The sequence below is a fragment of the Gadus chalcogrammus genome, chromosome 21, assembly GCF_026213295.1.
Source record: "Gadus chalcogrammus isolate NIFS_2021 chromosome 21, NIFS_Gcha_1.0, whole genome shotgun sequence".
Classification (NCBI taxonomy): Eukaryota; Metazoa; Chordata; class Actinopteri; order Gadiformes; family Gadidae; genus Gadus; species Gadus chalcogrammus.
Genome location: NC_079432.1, coordinates 16,876,857 through 16,899,253, shown reverse-complemented (window position 1 = coordinate 16,899,253; position 22,397 = coordinate 16,876,857). Strand labels below are relative to the sequence as shown.

The 22,397-nt window shown below is 49.2% G+C and overlaps 2 protein-coding genes across 6 annotated transcripts in view; both read right to left on the bottom strand.

The window, feature by feature from the left end:
* Positions 1-9,710, bottom strand: part of LOC130374082 (rho-associated protein kinase 2-like) — a 39,263-nt gene extending 29,553 nt beyond the window's left edge. For 2 of the 5 annotated variants that reach the window (XR_008893577.1, XR_008893578.1), the window contains exons 1-6: positions 8,781-9,709; positions 5,260-5,341; positions 4,502-4,602; positions 3,051-3,188; positions 1,663-1,923; positions 462-606 (exon numbers count right to left, since the gene is read on the bottom strand). Coding sequence is in view for 3 of the 5 variants with exons in the window: in XM_056580652.1 (XP_056436627.1) it covers positions 462-606; positions 1,663-1,923; positions 3,051-3,188; positions 4,502-4,602; positions 5,260-5,341; positions 8,781-8,879 (826 nt within the window). In the remaining 2 variants the exon portion in view is untranslated. Of the gene's footprint in view, positions 1-461; positions 607-1,662; positions 1,924-3,050; positions 3,189-4,501; positions 4,603-5,259; positions 5,342-8,780 lie in introns of all 5 variants that reach the window. The other 3 variants (XM_056580652.1, XM_056580654.1, XM_056580655.1) reach the window with 3 other exon arrangements.
* Positions 9,711-12,507: 2,797 nt separating this feature from the next.
* The window catches only part of LOC130374850 (sine oculis-binding protein homolog), a 13,235-nt gene continuing 3,345 nt past the window's right edge, over positions 12,508-22,397 (bottom strand). Inside the window, exons 2-7 of the mRNA XM_056581827.1 lie at positions 21,826-21,955; positions 21,386-21,580; positions 19,984-20,135; positions 18,100-18,195; positions 15,717-17,789; positions 12,508-12,829 (exon numbers count right to left, since the gene is read on the bottom strand). Of these exons, the coding sequence (XP_056437802.1) occupies positions 15,735-17,789; positions 18,100-18,195; positions 19,984-20,135; positions 21,386-21,580; positions 21,826-21,955 (2,628 nt within the window). The 3' untranslated portion in view covers positions 12,508-12,829; positions 15,717-15,734. The remainder of the gene's footprint in view (positions 12,830-15,716; positions 17,790-18,099; positions 18,196-19,983; positions 20,136-21,385; positions 21,581-21,825; positions 21,956-22,397) is intronic.

Sequence of the window (22,397 nt, the reverse complement as noted above, 5' to 3'; positions counted from 1 at the left end):
CAAATAATTAAAACAATTATGAATAAAGAAAAGATGGAATCATTTATTTTCTTTGTTTACTTATTTTGGAGCTTATACTCTGCAGTCCTCATCTGTGTTTGAAATTATGTTAACCACTCGGCTATCAAGAATAAAAGCCATCCAGTCGTGCTCAATCAAACCCAGATGTTTCAGTCTGGAGAAACAAAAGGTGAGACGGTCCAAATCTGACCAAAAGTGATGCAGTGAAGATTAAATGAGGAAGAAATTAAAGTAAAATGTAGTCCCCTCATAATGGAAGGGGTCCAAACTTGCACACAGCACCCCTCGATTCTAAAAACAAAAATATATTCAAAAGTGTGTAGGTGTGTGAGTGCCGACCCCAATAACATATCGGCTGCTGCCAAAGTTACCACTGCTCCCACGCACGCCTACACACCTCAATGTGGACCGTATCAATAAATAAAACCCGGCAAACTCACCAACCAGCATCTCATAGATGACGACTCCCACGGACCACCAGTCGCACTCGCGGCCGTAGTAGCCCTGCCCCCCCTCCGACTGCAGCACCTCGGGGGAGATGTAGTCTGGCGTGCCCACGGCCGTGTCACAGCGCACCATGCCCGTCTGAGGAACCGGAGAACACACGTATCAACCAGAGATCCTGCTGTTAACATTCAGCCAGTGTCAAAGATACCTCAAGTGACTGTTTGCCTCTATCAGAAGCCGACCATTTGTAGGCTACTGAAAAGTTATTATTTCTAGGCAATTTTGTTATACTTTTTGAAATTGAATTAAAGAAAATTAATTTGAAAAAATGAGTTTTCTGAAACTGCATTTCAAGCGTGAACCCAGGTCTATAAATGATAAGTCTAACATCATAATGTTGTGTGCTGCACTGAATGTCACAAAAACACAGGTGGAGTAATGTCGTAGTCTGACCACACGGTGGTGCACCGAACAAGAGTTGAGGATTGTTTTTCTATTGTACCATGAACAAAGCTGTGAACTGCAAAAAGAGACTTTGCCTCGCAAATTGTCATGTTAGTGACTTTATCAGGGTTATAGTTCATTTTGGGCATGGTTTAACTGCAAGTTAAAAGAGAAAGGTGTTCAAAGGTGCCGAGGTTGGGTCGAGTGCAAAAAAACAACCAACATTGACACAGGTAAAGGAAACGTTTTTACAGAAACTATATTTCAGACTTCCTTTTTCCTTTCCCACACATGAACGTTGACTTTCATATTAGTTTGTTTTGGCATAGGGCTTATCATTTGACAGAGCATCACCTCAACGGCCCCAGGTTTCACAACCAGAGGGAACATTGACGTTAGAGAACTGAAACGTTTGATCTTTGTTCACAGAGAACAAAGAACCATAGCTACCATTCAAGTGTACATCTGAAAACAGTGTTTCAATTTCACTGCGTGCATTCATTTTATTCCAGTGTCGGAAACCAATCAATATGCCTGTTCCCTGCTCGTTCAATCATTGATATGCTGGCTCGAACCTCCCGCAGAGAAGGGCCACACGTTGCTTACCTATGCAGGGACGTGGGTGAGTGTGTGGGTCTGCGAGGCATGCTATCGATCAGTGCTGGTCTCCACATAAGTGTCGACGCCAGTGTCACGTATGTGGCACTGGCGTCGACACGTGTCATCTGGCCTCAAGGCGAGCTAACCCACCGAGTCCATCCGCATGCAGGTACCGAAGTCGGCCAGCTTGAGGTGGCCGTGCTGGTCCAGGAGCATGTTGTCGGGCTTGACGTCGCGGTGGATAAAGCCCATGGTGTGGATAGCGTCCAGGGCCAGCACCACCTCCGCCGTGTAGAAGCGCACCCACTTCTCGGGGAGGTCGTAGTTCAGGGTGAGCGTGACCAGGTCGCCGCCCGGCATGAACTCCATCACCATGTAGAGGTGCTGGTCGTCCTGGAATGCGCAGCACAGCTAAAAGGGGCCAAACACACACACACACACACACACACAATTATTATTATCAAATCAAAGTACTTGATCCTGATCAAGTATTCAAATCACGTTCAATAATGTTCCAAGGGTGTGCATTATTTTTACCTCTGCCTTTTGACCCTTGTCATCCCTAAATGACCCGGACAAGGGTAATTTAGGGACAGTCAGATGTTTAAAGGCAGATAAACATATGAGATGGTGGTCAGGTGACACACCCCAAAAAGAACACGCCTTCCGATAGTCTTCTGGTGGCCGTATCGCCACCAGATGTCATTAAAAACAATGATTATATTTATTGAAATGATATTAGCCCTGACCTTGCATTACAAGTTTCAAAATCGTACAATGGGTTCTCAAGATATCTACCTCTACTTAAACCTCTCTAACCTCTCTCTATTTTCAGAAATGTAACATACCCAAAGTAAATATTTGCATATTTTCCAAATATGCAGATTGATGAAGAGGTCAAGAGTTCCAATTAAATTCCCTACAAATCCAACCTAAACCACACTGGATAAACACAGCGACCAACCAGATGCTTCCATGACCACGCTCAAATATGCTCAAAGCACCGCGGAACCATGTTCAAATTCCAGCTTGTAAGATTCAATAAATAACGATACATATGAAGATGTCACTTATTTGATCATTGTTGTAACTGTGGTCTGAGTAAAATAAACTGCTCCAGGCTGACCCATTAAAGGAAACATATTTTGGCGGCGGTAGAAAACCACGGCTTTGTTCCCCCCCCCCGATTACATTATTTTCCAATAACGGGACAGCCCGTAATTCTTCATTAACCCAAAGATGTGTAGGATTACAAACATAGACTTGGCCATTAATAATAGCAACGTGTGGGGCATACAGTGTGGAGGCTAGGGTGTTGTTTGGTTCTCAATGTCCTCAGTCAATCTCCTTACCTAACCCCTGCCTGCTCCTTAATAACATACATCTGAACACACTGCTTGTCGAAAGGCATTGACTCACATAATGATATGATAATAATGCGCATTATGTGATGCATGGTTGCGGCTGCTGCAGAGCAGGAGCACGTCTGCTACCTGAACGACCCAGGGGCTGTCTGAGAAGGCCATGATGTCTGATACCTCAACGACCCAGGGGCTGTCTGAGAAGGCCATGATGTCCCGCTCCTCCCAAAAGAAGGCGGAGTCGGAGCGTTTGATCATCTCGAACTTGCTGAGCTGCTTCATGGCGTACACCTTCTGAGAGGCCTTGTGGCGGACCTGCAGATGGGGGGGGGGGGGGGGGGGGGGAGGTTAGTAGATACACGGAAGGACACCTAGACCCTCCGCCCCCCACCTCTGGTGGAGGTGGGGGTGGTGGGGTAATCTGTAATGACACCAACAATCCAGACACCCACACCCATAAGAAGACATGCTTGCACAGGACTGCAACATAAACACCCCCTACTTCACACAACTCCACCCTCCCCAGGACTAACTGCCCACAGGCAAGAATTCACACATTGGAGAGATCTCCCTCAGTCCACACACACACACACACACACACACACACAACTTGCCTCAGCTCGTTCCTACACCATTCTGAAATCCCCCCCCCCCCCCCCCCCCCTCATCTGAGAAGACGAGTTCAAAGCATTCCATTTATTTTTTAGTAGCAACATTTTGCTTGAAAAACATCTGGGGTGGATGCGTTTTAACATGTAACATGTAACAGGGCAACATGTAAATGTTACATGACTCAGGCATCAGAATCAGGTCATGGGGTCTCGGTGCTATTAATGTAGCTGACTGCCGAGTTTGCATAAAATAATCCTGCAGGCTACAGAGACCTATTAGAACAAGCACAGGCGCTCCCCGGGATGAGAAACTGCATCGCACAATCATATGAATGTTCCGCGTGGCAAAGGGGCATAACTTGAAAATTGTTGTTCTTTGTACACATAGTGTATACACGCTCTCTGCTCATTGGGAAGCTACAGTCCTTCCAAAGGCTTGCCAATGAGCAAGAAGCCAAATGCCTGTTTGCTCCTTTATCACATGCATCTAAAAGATGTATGCATATATAGAAATCCCCAAGTCCCTTTGAATAAAAGCGTCTGATTACTTATTCAAATAAGTGAATTATTTCCAAGTCACTTCTTTGGAAAAGTGTGGTTGAGTTTTACAGGAGTTGTGAAACATGTGCTTTCATTTCCTCATACATCGTATAGCTTTCATTTGGGCTTGCCAAACCATAGTTGAGCCGGAGTAGCACAATGAGAAGATTATTCTAGCCAGGGTAAAGACTGTAGTCGAAGGTGATCAGGCACCATTGTTTCTTGTTTGACCTTTGACTTACTTCTAACTCACTTAATTTGAAAAGAGTGTTTTAGTGTGCATTGACTTTTGACTTACTTCAAAGTAACTTATTGAGAAAATTGTGTTTTAGCATTTATTAACCTTTGAATTTCTTCTAATTCACTTATTTTGAAAAAGTGGGATTGAGTGTGCATTGACTTCCTGAGCGTTGGCAGAGGCCTACAGTGAGAGGAGGCGGTGGTGGTGGCAGTGGCCAACGTTGGACAGCTCCTCACCAGTTGCACTTCACCGTAGGCTCCTCGGCCGATCAGCTTGACCCGGTCGAAGTCCTCCAGCTTCACCTGGAGCTCCCGCAGCTGGCCCACCGCCTTCTCGTCTGCGGCGGAGACACCAGAGGGGACGGGGACAGAGGTCAGCGTTGGGGTCAAAGCCCAGAGGTCGGCGGCTATAGCTGGCTCCCTTGGAGCAGTGCAGGGAGGGAGGGAGGGGAGGAGGGGGTCTACCCCTCCCTCCCTCCCCTGCAGGACGGGGTCTACCACTCCCTCCCTCCCCTCCCTCCCTCTCCTTCTGCAGGGTCATGTTTAATAAGTTAAAGTATGAGCAGAGGTAGTAGAACAATAAACTAGTGATATTTTGAGTTCACCTCAGGTACAGGACTAGGTCATTACCAAGGAGAAGGGACAGTAGCCAAAACATGCAGTATCACCAATGCCTACACATATAAACCCTGGGCAATGTTTTGGGCTAAATAGTGGGGTGGCTTAACTTCATTGAATACACCTCACCTTACCTCAAATAAAAATACCTGTTTATGTATTGACCACCTTAATGACATTTATTCACTGCACAGGCAGTGACCATTCCGGAAACACCTCACACAACTCCAGCGCAGACTACAGACTGTCCTGGCCCAGGTGTACAATCTTGCTATAATTGATGCAAGTAATCAGTAGGAGTCTACTTCAGTAGACTGAAGTAGCTTAAGTGTCCCTCTCCATGCAGATAAATCACACGAGACAAGACAGTGCCTTACATCTGTTCAGGAATGCATCTATGTTTTTGTTTTTCCTGAGGGCAGGGTAGTCCAAATCACGGGCCAATGCATTCATGGAATCCTGTGGGACAGAAAAATTACAAGCTTGTGATTTGACAGTTAAGAGTAACATTGTCATGAGTGTTTAAATATGTTCTCCAAGTGGATGGTTGCATCATTCAATTTGAATGTACTCGTAAGTTTTACAGGAGTTGTGAAAGATGCGCTTTCACTTCCTCATACATCGTATAGCTTTACATTTGGGCTCACCAAACAATTACAATTAGGGCATTTGGCTGACGCTTTTATCCAAAGCAACTTATATCGGTTAATACACACATTGACACACCGACGGCAGAGTCAACCATGCAAAGCGACTGCCAGCTCGTCAAGAGCAGTTAGGGTTAGGTGCCTTGCTCAGGGACACATCAGGGACACTCAGCTAGGAGGAGCTGGGGATTGTACTAGCAACCTTTCGGTTACAAGACAACTGCTCTACCTCCTGAGCTAAGCAGACCCATACCCTAGTTGAGCCAGAGTAGCACCATTAGAAGATTATTCTATCCAGGGTAAAGACTTTATTCAGATGAGATCAGGCACCATTATTTCTAGTTTCCAAATGGGATTTGGAGAAATTGGAACATACAAGACTTAATTACATCAGGTTTAAGTTATAATGAATCTCTTCCGTATCAGCTGGCCATAAACAGTTTTCAGAGCACCCACACATCAAACCATTGTACGCCCAAACCAATACAGAGCCCCCACCACACCAAACCATTGTAAGCCCAAACCAATACAGAGCACATTGCTAGCCATGATGTAGAGCGTAAGCCCCCAACCAAAATGGCCGCCCAGTCCAAATCAGTGATGATGCGACAGTGCAGTATGTGTGTGACCGCGCTTGTTAAAAAAAATACACAGGTCACTTTTGGTCAACTGGGTGCCCTGGCCTTGTGGAACAAATCTGAGCCTTTAAATAGAGAGTGGGGAGAGATGTGGCCATGCAGCCGGATGGAAACTCACCCCAGCCCCGGGGGGCTATTGTGGGACTCACCGCTACAGGGCTCAGACTTTAGCAAGCATTCTGGGAGATCCGGGGGGGTGCCGGGGAGGGAGGTCAATTTACATTCTCCCTGTCAGTGTGTATGTGTAAAAAAATCATATTTGGTTGTGTATAGGCAAATACCTACATGAATGATTATACTACCAAATGTGCTGGCGTATTTTGCTCTATAGGCTCATGAGCAGAAATAACCCTGTTACGTCAGGCTTGTGGAACACACCCTGTTGTTTCTGAGATGCATGAAGTCCTCATATCCATTTTCTTATTCGCTCAATTACAATACATAACAATATGCTTGTCCGCTCGAGGCGCTCAGGGTTTGACACATGGACCAAAGAAAGTTCAATGTTTAAAACACCAGATTACCAATTTAAGAAATATATATAGTCAAGATTTCCGAGATAATCATCCCATTTAATGTGGAATTGTCGAGTGTTCTAAACTAAACTTTTAGATAGAAAAGTATGATGCTTGTGTTTCATTTTGTTATACTAATTTAAGCTAAGACTACGAATATGTCTCCCTCTCATCTCAAACTCGATATTCCTTTCTGAGCAAAAACACACGCAGTGTTCACTAGGCATTGTGACCAGGCCTATCCTGTATTCCAGCTGGATCTGTTTGCGTCTGAACCACATCCTCATACATCCATATATATACGTGAATCGTCAGGAAGCTGGTGTGTTGTGCTACGTTTTATCTCAAGCGTCAATTCCTGGATGTGAGGTCAGCTTCCTGGAGGAAGCAGAGCGGCCTACAGTCATCGCTCTACTAATGACTGGGGAGAGCCCCACGTCCACCTCCTGCTGGGCTCTACACAACAGCATCATCTGGTCTCATGCTTCTACTGTGTGGACAAGAAAAGGAGTCAAACTTCACATCATTTACCTGAAACTTTGAATAAAACTACGTTTTCTGTTTGACCCTTTTGATATGGTCCTTGGGATTGGGACTCCTTATTGGGGGAATTATTTTATTGTAATTGTCACAAAACATCTCACCACATGTAACAAGGCCTGAAGGGATTATTTATTTTTGGATCATTAACCCCATAATAACCATTTGAAAACAGTACACTTCCCTCTTCTGGAAACATCCTATAGTCCAGCCTGTATGCCAATCTCCTTTTCTTCCTAGCCCAGCACCTAACACTGCTTGTTTTACTTGTAAGCATACATGTAAGCAGTAATCATGAACAGATCAAATCATTCAATACGTTATACCCACTTGTGAAATAAGTAACCACTTCCTTGTTCCATTACTAAAGGTGCTTTAGTAAAAGTGTAATCTTTCTTCTTTGCTAGTTCTAACCTGCCACTGCTAAATAAAATCTTCAACACTAGCAATGTTAGCCCTGTTTTGCATGGCTCATAATTTGTCATTAATCTGAAACATTACTTCGCTAAAAGGACTGTACTCATCCGAATTATACTTACTCTAGTAATGGAAAGGCTATTAGATATGTGTATTGTTGTGTGGTGTGAGTAAGCTTTGCTGCTAGATCAATAGTCAAACTATAGTCAAAGAATATACGATATTGAATACAGCCCTTTGTTGGGGAAATCCCTATAATGGTGATAGTGTATTACTTAATAACACAAACTGGAAGATATATCATTATACATGGGAAAAGGGGGGGGGGGGTGTTGAGAATGAATGAATAGGTTTAGCAAAACACTTTTTCCTCTAGAAAATCATGTTTTACCAGTCTAGATAGTGTTTTCACAAACGGTATTATTGGATTGTGGTAGAACAGCGTACTTTACAAGTGGTAGGCCCTAATTACAGTGGTGGAGAAGTGACTGTGAGTCCTCAAGTGTGTATCATATATGTCCTGTGTGGCAACAATCTACATGATGTAGAGACCCCGGACACGTCTGTCCTGAGATTGTGTGGCAGATAAGGAGCAAAAAGTGACTGCATCTCAGTTCATCATGGTGGTTTGTTTGGTGCTGAAATAGTTATTGTCAAAAAAGTGCAGTGGGGATGGCAGGGAGAGCCCACCTGCAGGGGGGTTCCAGGGGGGCTGGCAGGGAGAGCGCACCTGCCGGGTGGTCCCGGCCTAACCATCAATAGCGTGAAGTAACGTGAGCCCGTCATTCATTGCAATGCAACAACGCTAAAGTATTCAGCTAGCTACCTGTCCGTTTATTTGGGTTCGGTCTGACATTCATGCACGCATTCACACGCCGTCGGCGGTTTCAATCATGCAAGGCGACAGACAGCTCGTCAGGAGCAGTCAGGGTGAGGCGTTTGGCTCAGGGCCAGCTAGGAGAAGACGGGGATCGAACTAGCAACCTCCCGGTTACCAGCCAACCCACTCTACCTCCTGAGCCACAGGTAAAGATTCAGAGCACACAATTTAACTCCATTGTCTTAGAAACGCCAACATTCAATAGATACTCTCGGTGAGACAAAGCCTCCCGCAGAGAGCAATGTGTTGTTCCAAACTTACCAACATGGTCTCCAGATTGAGTACCGACTTGGGGTCCCTCATCATGGCCTCCAGCTTCTTCAGCCGGTTCTCCAGCCTCCTCTCCGCTCCAAACATCATGCAGGGCAGTGTCTCCTTCGACTCGGGGGAGAAGGAAGGCACCTGTAGTGGTGACGAGAGCTCCTACCAGTCTAGCGGTCTCAGAGAGAACATGTCCCTCTGTAGACAGCTGCGTAGAGAGCGTTGTGTCTGGACTATCTGGTTAATGATTGAAACGAGGATTTCCTAGGGTCTGCTTTTCTTTACTGCGCTAACAGAAGTTGTACGAGAGTTAAAGGGAGCGGGTCGAGCACGCGGACCAGCGCGCGAGCACCACAGCTCGTTCAGGTGCGCCACAGCGCGGCTCTTCCGGCGGTAAGGTTTTAAACCTGTAATAGCGACGGTAAAACACCGTGTTGTAAACTCAACCTAAACTAAGTCAAACTCCAGAGGGAATGGTTTGATTTCGATGAGTCTTTCGAAACAATTATCTATTATTCTCGCCATATAATTCGCTATTATATCGCGCTGGGTCTGGTAACCACCTTGTCCCCCGATACTACCCCACACAACAAGCCTCCTCTACCCACAAGCCCCCGCTGGAGGGAGGCTGGAACAGCAGGAATTCCTCCTCTTATCTCCCTGATCTCTCTTACCGTCAGACCCGAGCGACTCTCAGTATCTGCGGAATGCTGACAGGTCGCACTTGCTGGCCGCGATGTGATCAAGGTCTAAACATAGATTATTATTACTGCCCCGGAGCCAATGACAGCCGTGCTTATGTGTAGCGAGCATCAGAAGTCACTTTGATTTATTATATGAGTACAAGCGGGACGGTTTTAAACGGAGTCATGACTCATGACGGAGCCATTCGTGTCGTGAGCGTTCCCAGCGTCATCTCAAAGTGAGAACATATCTGTCCCGTTTTATCTTCTGTGCGCACGTTTATATGATGCCTACAGTCACGTGGTAATTGATATCTTATTGCAATTAAGGCCCGCATGTTGTGAGATAGTAGATATAAATTGTAGAAGTTCCTTTGTCAACCCAAATAATAACATATAAAGTAATGTTCTGCTCTTAGAATATTTTTTATTTATTTTCACACATGTTCCGTATTCCACCCCATCGCCTGATCACATAATGTGTCAACAAAAGAAAATGTAATTGAAGACAAATCCAGTGATTAAATATGATTTGAATCACTTTTTTTCCACACAAAGAGTTGAACACAGAGTATAGGCCACAAAGTATGACAACAGCGTCTAATTTTCTGGCAGCAGGTAGGCCTATATTGTCAAAACATTTAATATAGCCTACAAGTGGCATATGGGAAGCCATTGCGTCAATAAAGGTTACAATAATGACATTTGCAAACGGTATCAAATTTCGTCCTGACTTAGTGTTGAAAAGTTTAAAGACCACCACAGAGGGAAATAACAGTTGCAAGGAGTGACGTTATCATTAGTCACACAGGTTGTTGACACTGTCCACTGCCCAGTCTGATGACACAGCACAGCACCGTCACAGCGGGACCTATTTTTTACATCATGTCCGGTGGAAGATTGGGCATGGTTGTGCAAATGGAAAAGACACAAACACACACACACACACACACTCACTCACTCACTCACTCACTCACTCACTCACTCACTCACTCACTCACTCACTCACTCACTCAGAAAATAGATGGAGAGTGAAAGAAAGAGAGAAAGACAATTGGCATTTGTTTTGGAATGCTGTTTCTGCAATGGCAGATATAGTACAAATTAGGCGTTATTCTACGACGAAGGCATAGAGGTCAAACTGATAACTCTTCCGAGGTGTAGGCCTAAGGGTTGTACTAAATAATTAAACAGAGGCTTCCTATATATATCTTACAGTTAAACCCATTGACTTTGTATTCAGCTAATATTATATCAGGCACTGGTAAACACAAAATATGGTATTATGAATATAACACATTGCAGCAAGTATGCACTTATGGTGAGTGAAAATGGCTGGTAGGGCCTACACAATCTTATAGGTGTACGAATCAAATAGTTGGCACTGAATGCAGTGTTGCCTAGTCTATTGCACCTACACGATGAAAGTAGGAAGGTGCACATTTCTAAAGGCAAACACTGCCTCCTAGTGGATACACGGTAAACAGCAAACATGTAGACAACAGAAGATAAAAGCTTAGGCACCAGCACAATACAATCATCAACTGAAAAAGCAACAACAAAAAATGTTACAAAAACAATAACGAAACAAACGAGTCAAGGCGGTTTAAAATATCAACAGATGCCATTCATAAGTTAATAAAGCGTCAAAGTATTATCTGTGTAATGATTGACAAAACCACAACAACAAATTAACAGAAATCATAAAATGGGTAAATGTACTCTAAATAAATTCTCATGAGATGTTCCCACCAAGGAGATCAGTAATACTGCTCACTGCATATGGCAGCCATTTGACGTTTGAAAATAATACCGCGTTCGGTAACATGACCAGCCTGTTTTCCAAAATCCTAATTTGAGCCTATGACACAAACGCAACAAACCGAGAATCAGAGTTGGTCTTTGTGAATTTCATTTGAACAAGAGCAATGAACGATTTATAAACGTCCTCATCTAAATGTAAATTCTTGGCTTCAACTCTGTTTTTGGCTGATCTGAATCATTCTGAGGATGTCTCGTTACGCCACACATACACTGGTATAAGGGGCTACTCTCTAGTCTGAGTCCACCCAGTGGTCTCAGTCCATCTTTACACTGTTTGGGGTTGGAAAACCTGTTCTCACAGCCCGTCGATATCCTTTGACATGTGGTTGTGTCAGAAAAGGGGCAGGAGCATCTCTCTGAGAACACAGTCCTCCGCCTCTACGGCCCTCTCGTCCTCCCCCCTCCTCCCCCCTCTCTGTCTCAGACCAGCCTGGGCACCGCCCTGAGGTACTGCAGCCTCCACATCTCCCCTGCCTCCCAGCACAGGTGAAAGGATGGACCCTCGATGTGTGTGTGTGTGTGTCTGTGTGTGTGTCACATCATTTGCCCTTATTTAATTTGACTGTCCGAGATGGTAGGGCTGGGGGAGGATGGGGAGACGAGGGAGGTGGAGGGGAGAGGCAGGAGAAAAGGGGAGGGGGGGGGGGATCATCGGTGGGCAGAGATATTCCTGGCTTGGGGTCAAAAAACGAAAACAAAAAAGGGGAGAGAAAAGCTCCTGAAGTCTGAGCGCCCGTCGGCCAGGTAACCCAAGCCCTGGAGAGGGGAGTCAGCGTGGGATATGGCGGGAGGAACAATGTGTCTCTTTGTGCGAGCGAGGGCCGGGGAAAAACAAACCGTTTCCCCTGGAAAGAGATCGTGTTCGGGCTCCTCCGTCTGAGGAGACCACACAAGGCTGGTCCCAGTCCTGTCGGCCGTCGCACCGAGGAGGAACGCGTGGGGAACGCATCTGGCTGGCCGCTGCACACACGCACGCAAACACACACGCAAACACACACGCGCACACACACGCACGCACGCACGCACGCACGCACGCACGCACGCACGCACACACACACACTGACACACTTGAGGGCATACGGTCACATCATTGGGTAGGGGGGGTGGTGGGGTGGGGGTAGGAAAGGGGGGGGGGATCCTGCACCCCATCACACACTGTCTGAACGACACACACTGCCCCCCCCCCCCCCCCCCCCGTCAATATCTATTCTTTGGTCCGAGACAAGCTGGAACGGCGATGCCCGTGTTCTCTCTCTCTCTGTCGCTCGCCCTGTCTCTCTCTCCTGTTCCAGGTCTGCCCCTTTGCCTCGACTTGGGGGGCTTGGCGGGCTTGGAGATTGGCGATAAAGCGGGGCTTCCTGGTTTTTTTTTCTGTTGATGTTGGCACCATGCTGGGGCGGCCGGGCTGCAGGGCTGGAGGGCCGGGGGGCCGGGGGGTGGCGCTACAGCCGCCGGCCCCCTGATGTTGTCCACAAGCAGCAAACACGTCTCTGGCTCCGGCACCGCGGTACAGTGTTGAACACAGGGAGTCTGTTCATTAGACTGGAGAGAGAGAGAGAGAGAGTGAGAGAGAGAGTGAGAGAGAGAGGGAGGGAGGGGGGAGAGAGAGAGAGAGAGAGAGAGAGAGAGAGAGAGAGAGGGAGAGAGATAGAGAGGGAGAGGGCGAGAGAGAGAGAGGATGGGGAGGAGGGGGGTTGAGATGTCATTGATCCCGGACCAGCCTGTAGAATTTCCATCTCTGCTGTATCGTGTGTCAGGCCCCCTCGCGCTCTGTCCACCCCGGCCCTAATCTGCCCATTCTGCATAAACACTGTGAGACGGAGGCTTTTAGGCACGTCAACGCTCCCATAACTGTTGCATAGGGCACAATCAAACCAAGAACATCTGGCTCTCTCTTTCTCCCCCTTACTCCCTCTCCCTCTCCCTCTCCCTCTCCCTCTCCCTCTCCCTCTCCCTCTCCCTCTCCCTCTCTCTTTCACTCTCACACACACATCCGTACAAAAAAGAGAGACTTTGATTCAAACATTCATATTAAATGTAAACAGACACTCTGAAAGGCGTGCGCAAACAATCCCGCACGCACGCACACACACATACACACACTCGCAAAAAACCCAGAAGGGTCTAGCCAGGGTTCTGTAGTCCCTCTGTCCCATCGCGTTTTATTTTTCAAACGCTCAGTGAATACCCATGTGGTGGGATCCTGTTACATGAGGCTATAAAATATCCCAAATAAAGGCAGGGAAAGCTGAGCCGGGGAGAAAGAGAGGAAAAAAGAGTAGAAATAGAACAGGCTATTTCCTGAGGTGAAATCCTGCAGTTGGCTGTTGACTCTGTCAAAGTGGGAGATTTCTTTCATTGTATTTTTTTTTATTAAATCCAACGGACAGTTTAGCAAGAGGGGCAAAAGAAGGGGACAGCGGCGCCCAGCCCCGAGCTCAACCGAAGCTGCTCAACCTTGTCGGGGGCTCGCGTTACAGACAATGTAAATCTGGCTCCAAGACATCGGCCGAACACTGTTACTTCATATGTATTGGTTACTAAGGCAACCACAACAGAATGACACTGCGTATGGTGGAGTGCTCTTTTTCCACCCCTCGTCCTTTTCTTATTTTAACGGTAAAAGTCTAAATTGCTGGCGAGTTAAGATCTTGGCCGAGCCGCGGTCAGGCGGATCAGGTGACAGGTTATGTGGGCTCTCCCTTTCTATCAACAGTCATCATTTTCAAATACAGCCAGTGGTAACAAGACCCGCTGGCTCTTGAAGGTCTAGTTCGTAGAAAATCAGGAAGGCAGGACAGTGGGGAAATCCAATCCTCTTCAGGTAATATCACTGGTTTAATCCCAGCACACGCAGTCCGATGGAAACACAACCTTGCAATGGCCAAAATACCAGTGGGCCAACGAAACAGCGGGTGATGTTAGACTCATTTGGACCAGCGAGTAGGAGAGAAATGAAAACTAAAGCGGGCCCTTTGATTGGTCAAGAGTCAGGGAGGCTGCAGTCTGCTCTGCCCTAACGACTGTGTCTGGTTGGCACGACACAGCGGTGGTGGTGAGTGAGGAGAAAGGGGACGAGTGCGGAGCGTGGCGGGGCGCAGAGGAAAGTCCTAAACTCATACATGGCAGTGAGGCCCGTCCAGAATAGCATGTCATTGTAACGCGTGTAACCGGAGTCCCCGCTGTGTTCTCTAATGAAGCCCCAGAGCTCTGCCGCCCGGGCCGGGGCTGCCTCTCATATTCACAGCGCCTTACAGTCTGCTTTACCATCACCTCGGTCTCCACGGCAACCACACAGACATGGGGGATGTCTTGCATGGCAAGTTCTAGGCAAACAAAGCAAAGGCCGCCAGTGCCGGTTCAAAATTGACCATGTCTACGCGTTTAGGTGGGAGTTCACACAACTGCTTTCTCTGTAACTCTCTCCTATACTCTCTCTCCCTTTCTCACTCCCTCTCACTTTCTCTTTCCCTCTCTCTCTCTCTCTCTCTCTCTCTCTCTCTCTCTCTCTCTCTCTCTCTCTCTCAAGTGTGCAGGCCAAACGGAACCAATGATGCAGTCTGCAATGCAAACAAAGCATCGTGACTTTCAGGCCCCTGTGAGATGATCCCCTATCAAAGTGACTGTGGCTGTCTGTGCCCTCCACCGCCTTCCCCTGCCTGTAACTCTAGAGCCCCCAGGACTGCCAGCTTACCAGGCTTCTCTCTCCCTTTGGCGCCACGCTGTTTGGTGGCCGTATGCATACTGTGAGACGTGTGGTTCTGCTCAACCTACGTCTGAGGATGTGTGTCTGAGGTCTCTTTGAGAGAGAGAGTGTGTGTGTGTGCGTGTGTGTGTGTGGTGTGTGCATGTGGCCAAGATCAAATTTGGTCTAGATCAGATGGGATGTAAAAATAATTGTTGGTTTCACTTCTACCTGCTCGGAGCACTAGGTAGCACAGGACAACACAATGACAGCCAGAAATCTAAGATAAGCCATTGATTGTCATCTCAGTACCCTGTCTACCAAAGCCTGGTGCTAATTGCGACAGTATCCGATATGGTCCTGTGACAACAAATCCCTCCATTGTAGCCCAAAGCCCTTTAGCAAACACTATGGTGTCATCCGGTGTGTCCGCTTGCGACTATGTGAGGAATAGAAGAAGAAAGAAAGACACAATGGTCCTTTCCTTTGACTTCAGCAAGCAATGGACCCTTAAATTGGTATGATAGCACGGTACAAATAGCACTGTAAAAACAGCTGCAGCTTATAATAGAACGCATACCATTTCAATATGTCTGAACCCCAGCAAGGACAACAAGGAATCTTTCTTTTTAATGTTATTGCCTAGCATAGATGGCCATGAGCCGTCATTAACGTTATGAGCTACCCCTGTGTGGGGTTCCCCGGCACAGGTCAATGCATAGGCCCACCCGTGTTGCACCTCACCTGTCTCACCTCAGCCCTCTACTTATTCTGATCCCGGATTCGCAGGCAGCGTCTCTTCAGCGCCGGCTCTGTGTCGGCCGCGGCGGCCAGTGTCGGGGCGCCACGCAGCGCCCCCTTGTCCCTCAGCTTGGGCAGCAGCAGTGGGGTGGCGGCCCCCCCTGTCTTTGGCGCCGTCGGCAGAGCGTACGCATGGTCCTCATCGGGGACGTGGGGGTCCTCTCCCGCCTCCCCCACCACGGCCACGGGCTCGTCTGATTGGCCGTCTGGGCGGTCCGCCCTGATGGCGCCCACCGCCGAGTAGTTGTTTTCTTTGATGGCCTCCAACTCGCCGAGCGCCACTTGTGTGGGCGGAGCTTGTGTCTGGGCCGGGACGGGCTCAGGGCCTGGAGGAGACGGGGGTCTGGGGGACGCCGGGGACGGCCTGTTTCGGCCGTGGTCCGGAGTCGTCAGGCCAAAGGAGGCGGAGTCATAGGGAGGGCTGCTTCCTCTGGAGCTGGGTGCGGTGTGTGAGGGAGGGGCGTCGGTGTTGTGATGGTGATAGGAAATGTCCTCTGCAGAGGAGTGCTTTACAAGAGGAGCTGGTCTGATGATGTCATGGAGCCCTGGTCTGGTACCCTGCCCAGTCTCCGACTCCCCTGGCCCAGAGAAGTCCACCGCTCCATTGGTGCTGGGCTCCAGTTTCACCTGGGTATTTTGAAGCACTCTCTGGATGACCTGACGCTCTGGCTGCTGCTGCTGCTGCTGCTGCTGGTTCTGCTGCTGGTCCGACTTACAGTCAATCAGGCCCTCTAGTCCCGGGGCTGAGGAAGGGGAATCGTTGTTTCGTCGACAGGGCGAGGACAACTGGCTGTGGGGCGTGGATATCGGGGAAGGGAAGGGTCGCTCGGATTTGACCCAATCCGTACCCCTCGTGCTGGGGTCCCTGTGCGAGGCGGGGACCCCGTGCATGGGTGTTGGCCCCAAGGTGCTGGGGGCTTGCTGCCGAGCGTCGCTGGGAGAACCGGGGGGGCAGGGCTGTCTGGCGGCCCTGCCCCTGCTCCTGTCCTCTGGCACGGGCTGGATCACCCCGCCGTGGCTGGGCTTCTCCATGGTGGGGGCCTGGGCCGGGCAGGGGACGGGGAAGGGGAAGGGGATGGGGATGGGGATGGGGACAGGGAGCGGGACTATGACGGGGTAAGGCACCAGCACCATGGGGTGAGGCAGGAGAGGGCTGAAGGAGGGAATACCAAAGTTCATCATGGGGTGCATGGGCACGGGTCCTCGGGGCATCATGTTGATGGGCGGGGAGTGCAGGCCGGGGAAGTAGGCCCCTAGGAAAGGATGCATCAGTCCGGGGGGGTTGACGGGGGCTGCCGGGGGGGGCTGCATGTGGGGGTGGGGGGAGTGGGGGGCTCGATGGATAGGGCTGGACGGGGGGCCCGGGTGTCTGGGGTGGTGGGAGAGGGGGCTTTTCAGGCCCTGAGCGTGGAGCGGCGGTCTGATGAAGGGCATCGGCATGGGGGGCATCGGAGGGTGGTCCAGAACTGAGCGCTGGTGAGGGTGGGGGTGAGAGTTAGGGTGAGGGTGAGGATGGGGAGGTCGATGAGGCATCCCCTCGGCGGTCTGAGGGGGGGCCGGGGGGGGGTGGGACATGGGCCTTTCCAGGAGCCTCAGCCCCGAGACAGGCACCTTGGAGGAGGAGGAGGAGGACGCCTCGGAGGGCGACACGGAGCTGGACGCCGCCGAGGCGTGGCTAGGCGTGTGGCCTTTAGGCGACCGGGTTCTGTGGCGGAGGTCTCCCACACCACCGTGGCCGCCGCCACCGCCGCCGCCGCCGCCGCCGCCGCCGCCGCTGCTCCAGGACTCGGGAGTGAGCAGTTTTGGCCCGCTGTCGGACCGCCCCTCTTGGCCGCTCCGGCCCGGGCTGGAGCTGGAGGAAGGGGTGCTGGTAAGGGCCGCACGGGCCTCCCGGTAGAAGACGTCCATCTTGTACTGGTTCAGACACTTGGTGCTGCAGAACTGGAGCCTCTCCTCTCCGGAGCCAAAGTCCAGGTACTCCTTGGTGTGGCGGACGTGCTTGCACCAATCGCAGACCTGCGACGCGGGGGAGAGAGACTGCGGAGGCTAGGGTCGAGAGGGGAAAACAAAGCCGTTACCATAACTACCTTGAATTTATTTGAGTATTGACACAGAAGAGAGTCTAAATAGTATACATACAGTACTATAGGGTGTGATTGACATTATCACATGGTATACATTAATATTGTACAGAGCCAAGAGGGAAGAGCCCTTGCTGTACCTTCTGCTATCAACTATCTATCTTCATGTCATGAAAAAGTACAGTTTGAAGCTGTGCTTGCCCTGGACTCTTCAAACACAGTATTTTCAATAAAGTGGTTCTTACCCTGACAGTACTGTTCATTTTCAGCACTAGTCTCGGGGAGTCTTCGGAGTGTGGATGCTGGGGAGACGTGTCTGCGTTAACATCTTCATCTCTGGCCTGACAGAAGGAAAGAAATACAAATAAATCATAGAATGACACCCACAGCAAACTCTTTTTTCCACTCATTCTGAGTGATTAAACCGTTGATTTATGTTGAAGTAGCCTCGCTGCATTTAAATCAAATTGCCATAATGGAATCATTCTGTGGTCATTAAAACAAATTTAAGCTTCTCATATAACCGGACCAGAAATAGCCTCGGTTGACTTGGCTGGCGGGCAAACTTATAAACGGCATGAACCTGGTGGAACCGAAGATTTAAGGTCACACACAAACAAAAGGGGTGGGGACGGGGAGGGAAGTCACTGTGTTGTGAAACAGATAGGCTTCCACAACTGCGCCGGGGAGATAATGATAGATGATGAATTGTCATATTGTGTGCGACTCTGCCGATATTAATGTAGGAAATTCCTTGATTTGTGAAAGGTGATCGGAGCGGCGATCGGAGCGCACTCTAACCCCTCTCCCCGGCCCATTGAGCCGTGTTTGGTTACGAAACATGAGGCAGCTGCAGGTAAGGTATGCACTGAAAGTGGACACCTCACTTCAGGCCCCCCCTGCCCTTACTCTCTCACACAAGCAGGGACAAGCCGCTGGTGGAACCTCGCTCTCCATCTCAAGCCCCCTCACACCCACCTGCCATAAACAGAGCTACCAGGCTTGTTGAACGCCGTCCACCACCCCCCCCCCCCTTCACACACACACACACACACACACAGACAACCTTTCGTCCCAAACCTAACCCCTTATTTTGTCCCAGTTTGCCGTGTGAATGAAAGCAAGTGTGGTCGCGGACAACAAGGCTGGGCTGAAAGGCGATATCCCGGGCCTGTCACCCCGCATGTCTAAAGAGGGGGCTTTTCCTGCCGTAATGGAAGGTGAGAAATGGTGGTCACATGTATCGGAGACGCTCCTCCCCACAGCTCCAGACCCGGAGCCGCTTAATGACCGGGCCCCAGCTCCATTAAGACGAAACCGATACTGGGTGTCCTCTGGGAACTTTGACCTCCCTCCTCCCACCGTCCCCGCACTATCCGGCCCCTATTATAAAAACAGAATGTGTGTTCTCAGGCATTCCTGTAAGTGGACCTCATGCAGCATGACTTCACCTACGCCATCGGTTAATGTACGTTTAGTTACTATGATAGAGTTGGATTTATTAAGTAAACTGCCCCAGATTAGTATACATTAGAGGGTGTGTGTGTGTGTGTGTATGTGTGTGTATGTGTGTGTGTGTGTGTGTGTGTGTGTGCGCATTTGGCTGTGTGTGTGTGTTTGTGAGAGTGTGCAACGCCATATAAAGAAGTACCCGTCAAACATTGCCGGAGTCTAAATAATTATTGCAATTATTCAGTCCCCAAAAAAGCACTATCCCTGGGAGGGTCCACTACATCTGAGGCTATGCTAGGATAACGGCTACCATATCTAAGATAAGATAATAAGGCTTACCCATATTGCCTGCATCACTAAATCACTGCAAGCGGCAGCAGTGACGGCCCACTAGGTGTGGGGATGGTGGTGGGGGGGGCGGGGGGGCGGGGGGCATGATGATAAATATGGGCTGGTGACGATTCGGAAAGTGATCAATAGAAGTCGACACAAACAAACAATAAGGAACCCAAGGGACGTCGATAACCATCCCGATGGAGCGGAGAGCAGCCCTGTCATCGGATAAGGCTGGGATTCATGGGAGTGTTCACTGGTGATCGATGAGTATGATTAAATATGCAATTGTATTATTCAGATGAAGCCAAAGCGTGTACACATATCAATACGGGGAGGCTGACCTTGTTGCGTTTGAAGTAGGCCCGTCGGCAGGCAGCAAAGCACTTCTCGCTGCAGAAGCTCTTGAGCTCGGAGCCCATGCAGAGGGAGTAGCGCTTCACACCCTCCTTCTGGCACCACACACATACGATCTGCACGTTCTGCACGTCCTCCACTGAACAGGGGGAGAGGGGGGGGGAGGCCTCAACATCATGGCGATCAGCATCGTCATTGTCATCATCATCATTGTCATCATTGTCAACATCGTCATCCAAACCGCCTCACCTCTTCAGGAGCTGGTTGTATGGTTCTCGGAGTGTTGACTGATTAATGATCATTATAATGTTAGGATGTAAGCAGGCTCATAAGCCATGGGTCAACTCACAGCATGCGTAAGTGTTGTCGATATGAGCTAATGCTACTTGCTGCTAGGGACAGGTGTAACTGTCAGGTGTCTGTGGTCGCCCACCTGCTAGTCTCAATAGCAGACTAGTTCTAATCTGGGTGAACAGGGAGTTTCACCTTCTTTCGCTTCTAATTTGTTTAGACCAATCATGTCACTGGAAGCGGAGATCTGTAGGCATGTGATTGTCTCACAGCAAAAATTAACTATTCCAGTGCTAGTAAACTTTTCCTGAAGTTGATACAACCTTAAACATCTTGTCCATCACCAGCTCAACATAGAAAAGGTGTTTCTTAAGGTTTCCATCCCAGCAGATATAGAGAAATACTGATTAAAATCTGCTTCTGAAGGCTTCATCCACTGTCACAAATCTTAACAGCTAAACAGGAAGGCGTTAAACAAACAACCCACTCCACTTGTTGGACTCTGGACTATCCTCTGTTTGCCTGGAGGAGATTCTGGTCACGTGACCTCACATTCTCACTACACAGATCAGTCTGGATCTCAAGGCACCGATCAATTTCCCGAAAGGTCAATGTATTTGGGCCAATCAGGGACTGTGGGGTAGTAAGTGACGTAAACGGGCCAATCAATGAAAGTGCCAATCAAAGACCACTTGCCAAACATCATTGTTTTCTCCCGACTTAATTAGAGGTCACGTTAACATTAGTAGAGTAAACACAGCCATAAGTGCATTTATTTCTGAACTATTAAACAAGAGTATGCACTAGCGGATTTTGTCAGGAGAAAATAGTTTTTTTGCCGTTCTTCTTTATCCGTGTATCAACTGATAGCCCACACTGAGGGCGCCACACGTTTTGTCACGTTGATGGCCGGAAGGAGATTGTCTGTAAAGGCGAGGTCTCCCGCCCACTCAGATAGAGGGAGGAAAGCTCTAGCTCCAGACTGATCCTAGCAATGAGGTCCTGTGGTCGGGGGGGCCAAAGGCCCTGGCTCTGAGCCGTCTCCCTCTCGGAGCAGTGCTACAAAACATCAGCACTGCCGGATCCCAGAGGACCTACCTGCAGAGGGCTTTATGAGGGGAACGATGACCGGGGCACTCTTGTGTTCTTTGTGGCTGGTCAGGGATGAGCTCGGTGAGGAAGATGAGGAGGAGGAGCAGGGCATGCTGGTCGACTCTCTCTCGCCACTCTTCATGGCCAGCACCGAGTGGCCCGCCTCACTCTCCGCGCCTTTGGGTTTTGGCAATGAGTTTTCTGGAAGAAGAAATACAATACACGGGTTCTTATCGCTGGGAAGTATCGCACAGATGATGCGACGCGACGTATGAAACACAACCCGGGCTGCGTCACCGCTGTCACGTTATCCAACTGTAACACATCGGAGTGCGTGTGAACCTGCTGGACCTGTGTTACGGAGGCGAGGGCGGCCTCGGCCCACCGTGCTGACCTGGGCCTTCCCGCAGGCCGTACCTGTGGCTGTGGTGCATGGGGACCCTTACCCTTTAGCACAGACACCTGCTGCCGTCGCTCCCTGTAGTTCCGGATCTCGCTGGCCTCTGAGTCGCGGAGCTCCACCTTGTCATAGCCGTACCAGCCCAGGAGCTCGTTCATGGTGCTCTCAGCGAACGTCTGGACATACACGCACGCACACACACGCGCACGCACACACAAACACGTTACACGCCGTTACAACAACTGAACTCATTGTCATTCAATACCAGGGGACTGCAAATAGGAAATTGTGACCATACATTGAGGATGGTGTGTGTGTGTGTGTGTGTGTGTGTGTGTGTGTGTGTGTGTGTGTGTGTGTGTGTGTGTGTGTGTGTGTGTGTGTGTGTGTGTGTGTGTGTGTGTGTGTGTGTGTGTGTGTAGGAGAGTGTGTGTTTGTATGTGTGTGTATGAGAATGTCTGTGTGTGAGTGTGTGTGTGCGTGTGTGTGTGTGTGTGTAATTACTTCCCCCCCCATTACCTTTTAAAACATCAACCAGCCTCTTTCCCTCCTCTGAATGAAAGCGGGGGATTCTTAAGTTAACTGCGGCCCCAGCGGACAGAAATGAATACGGGCATA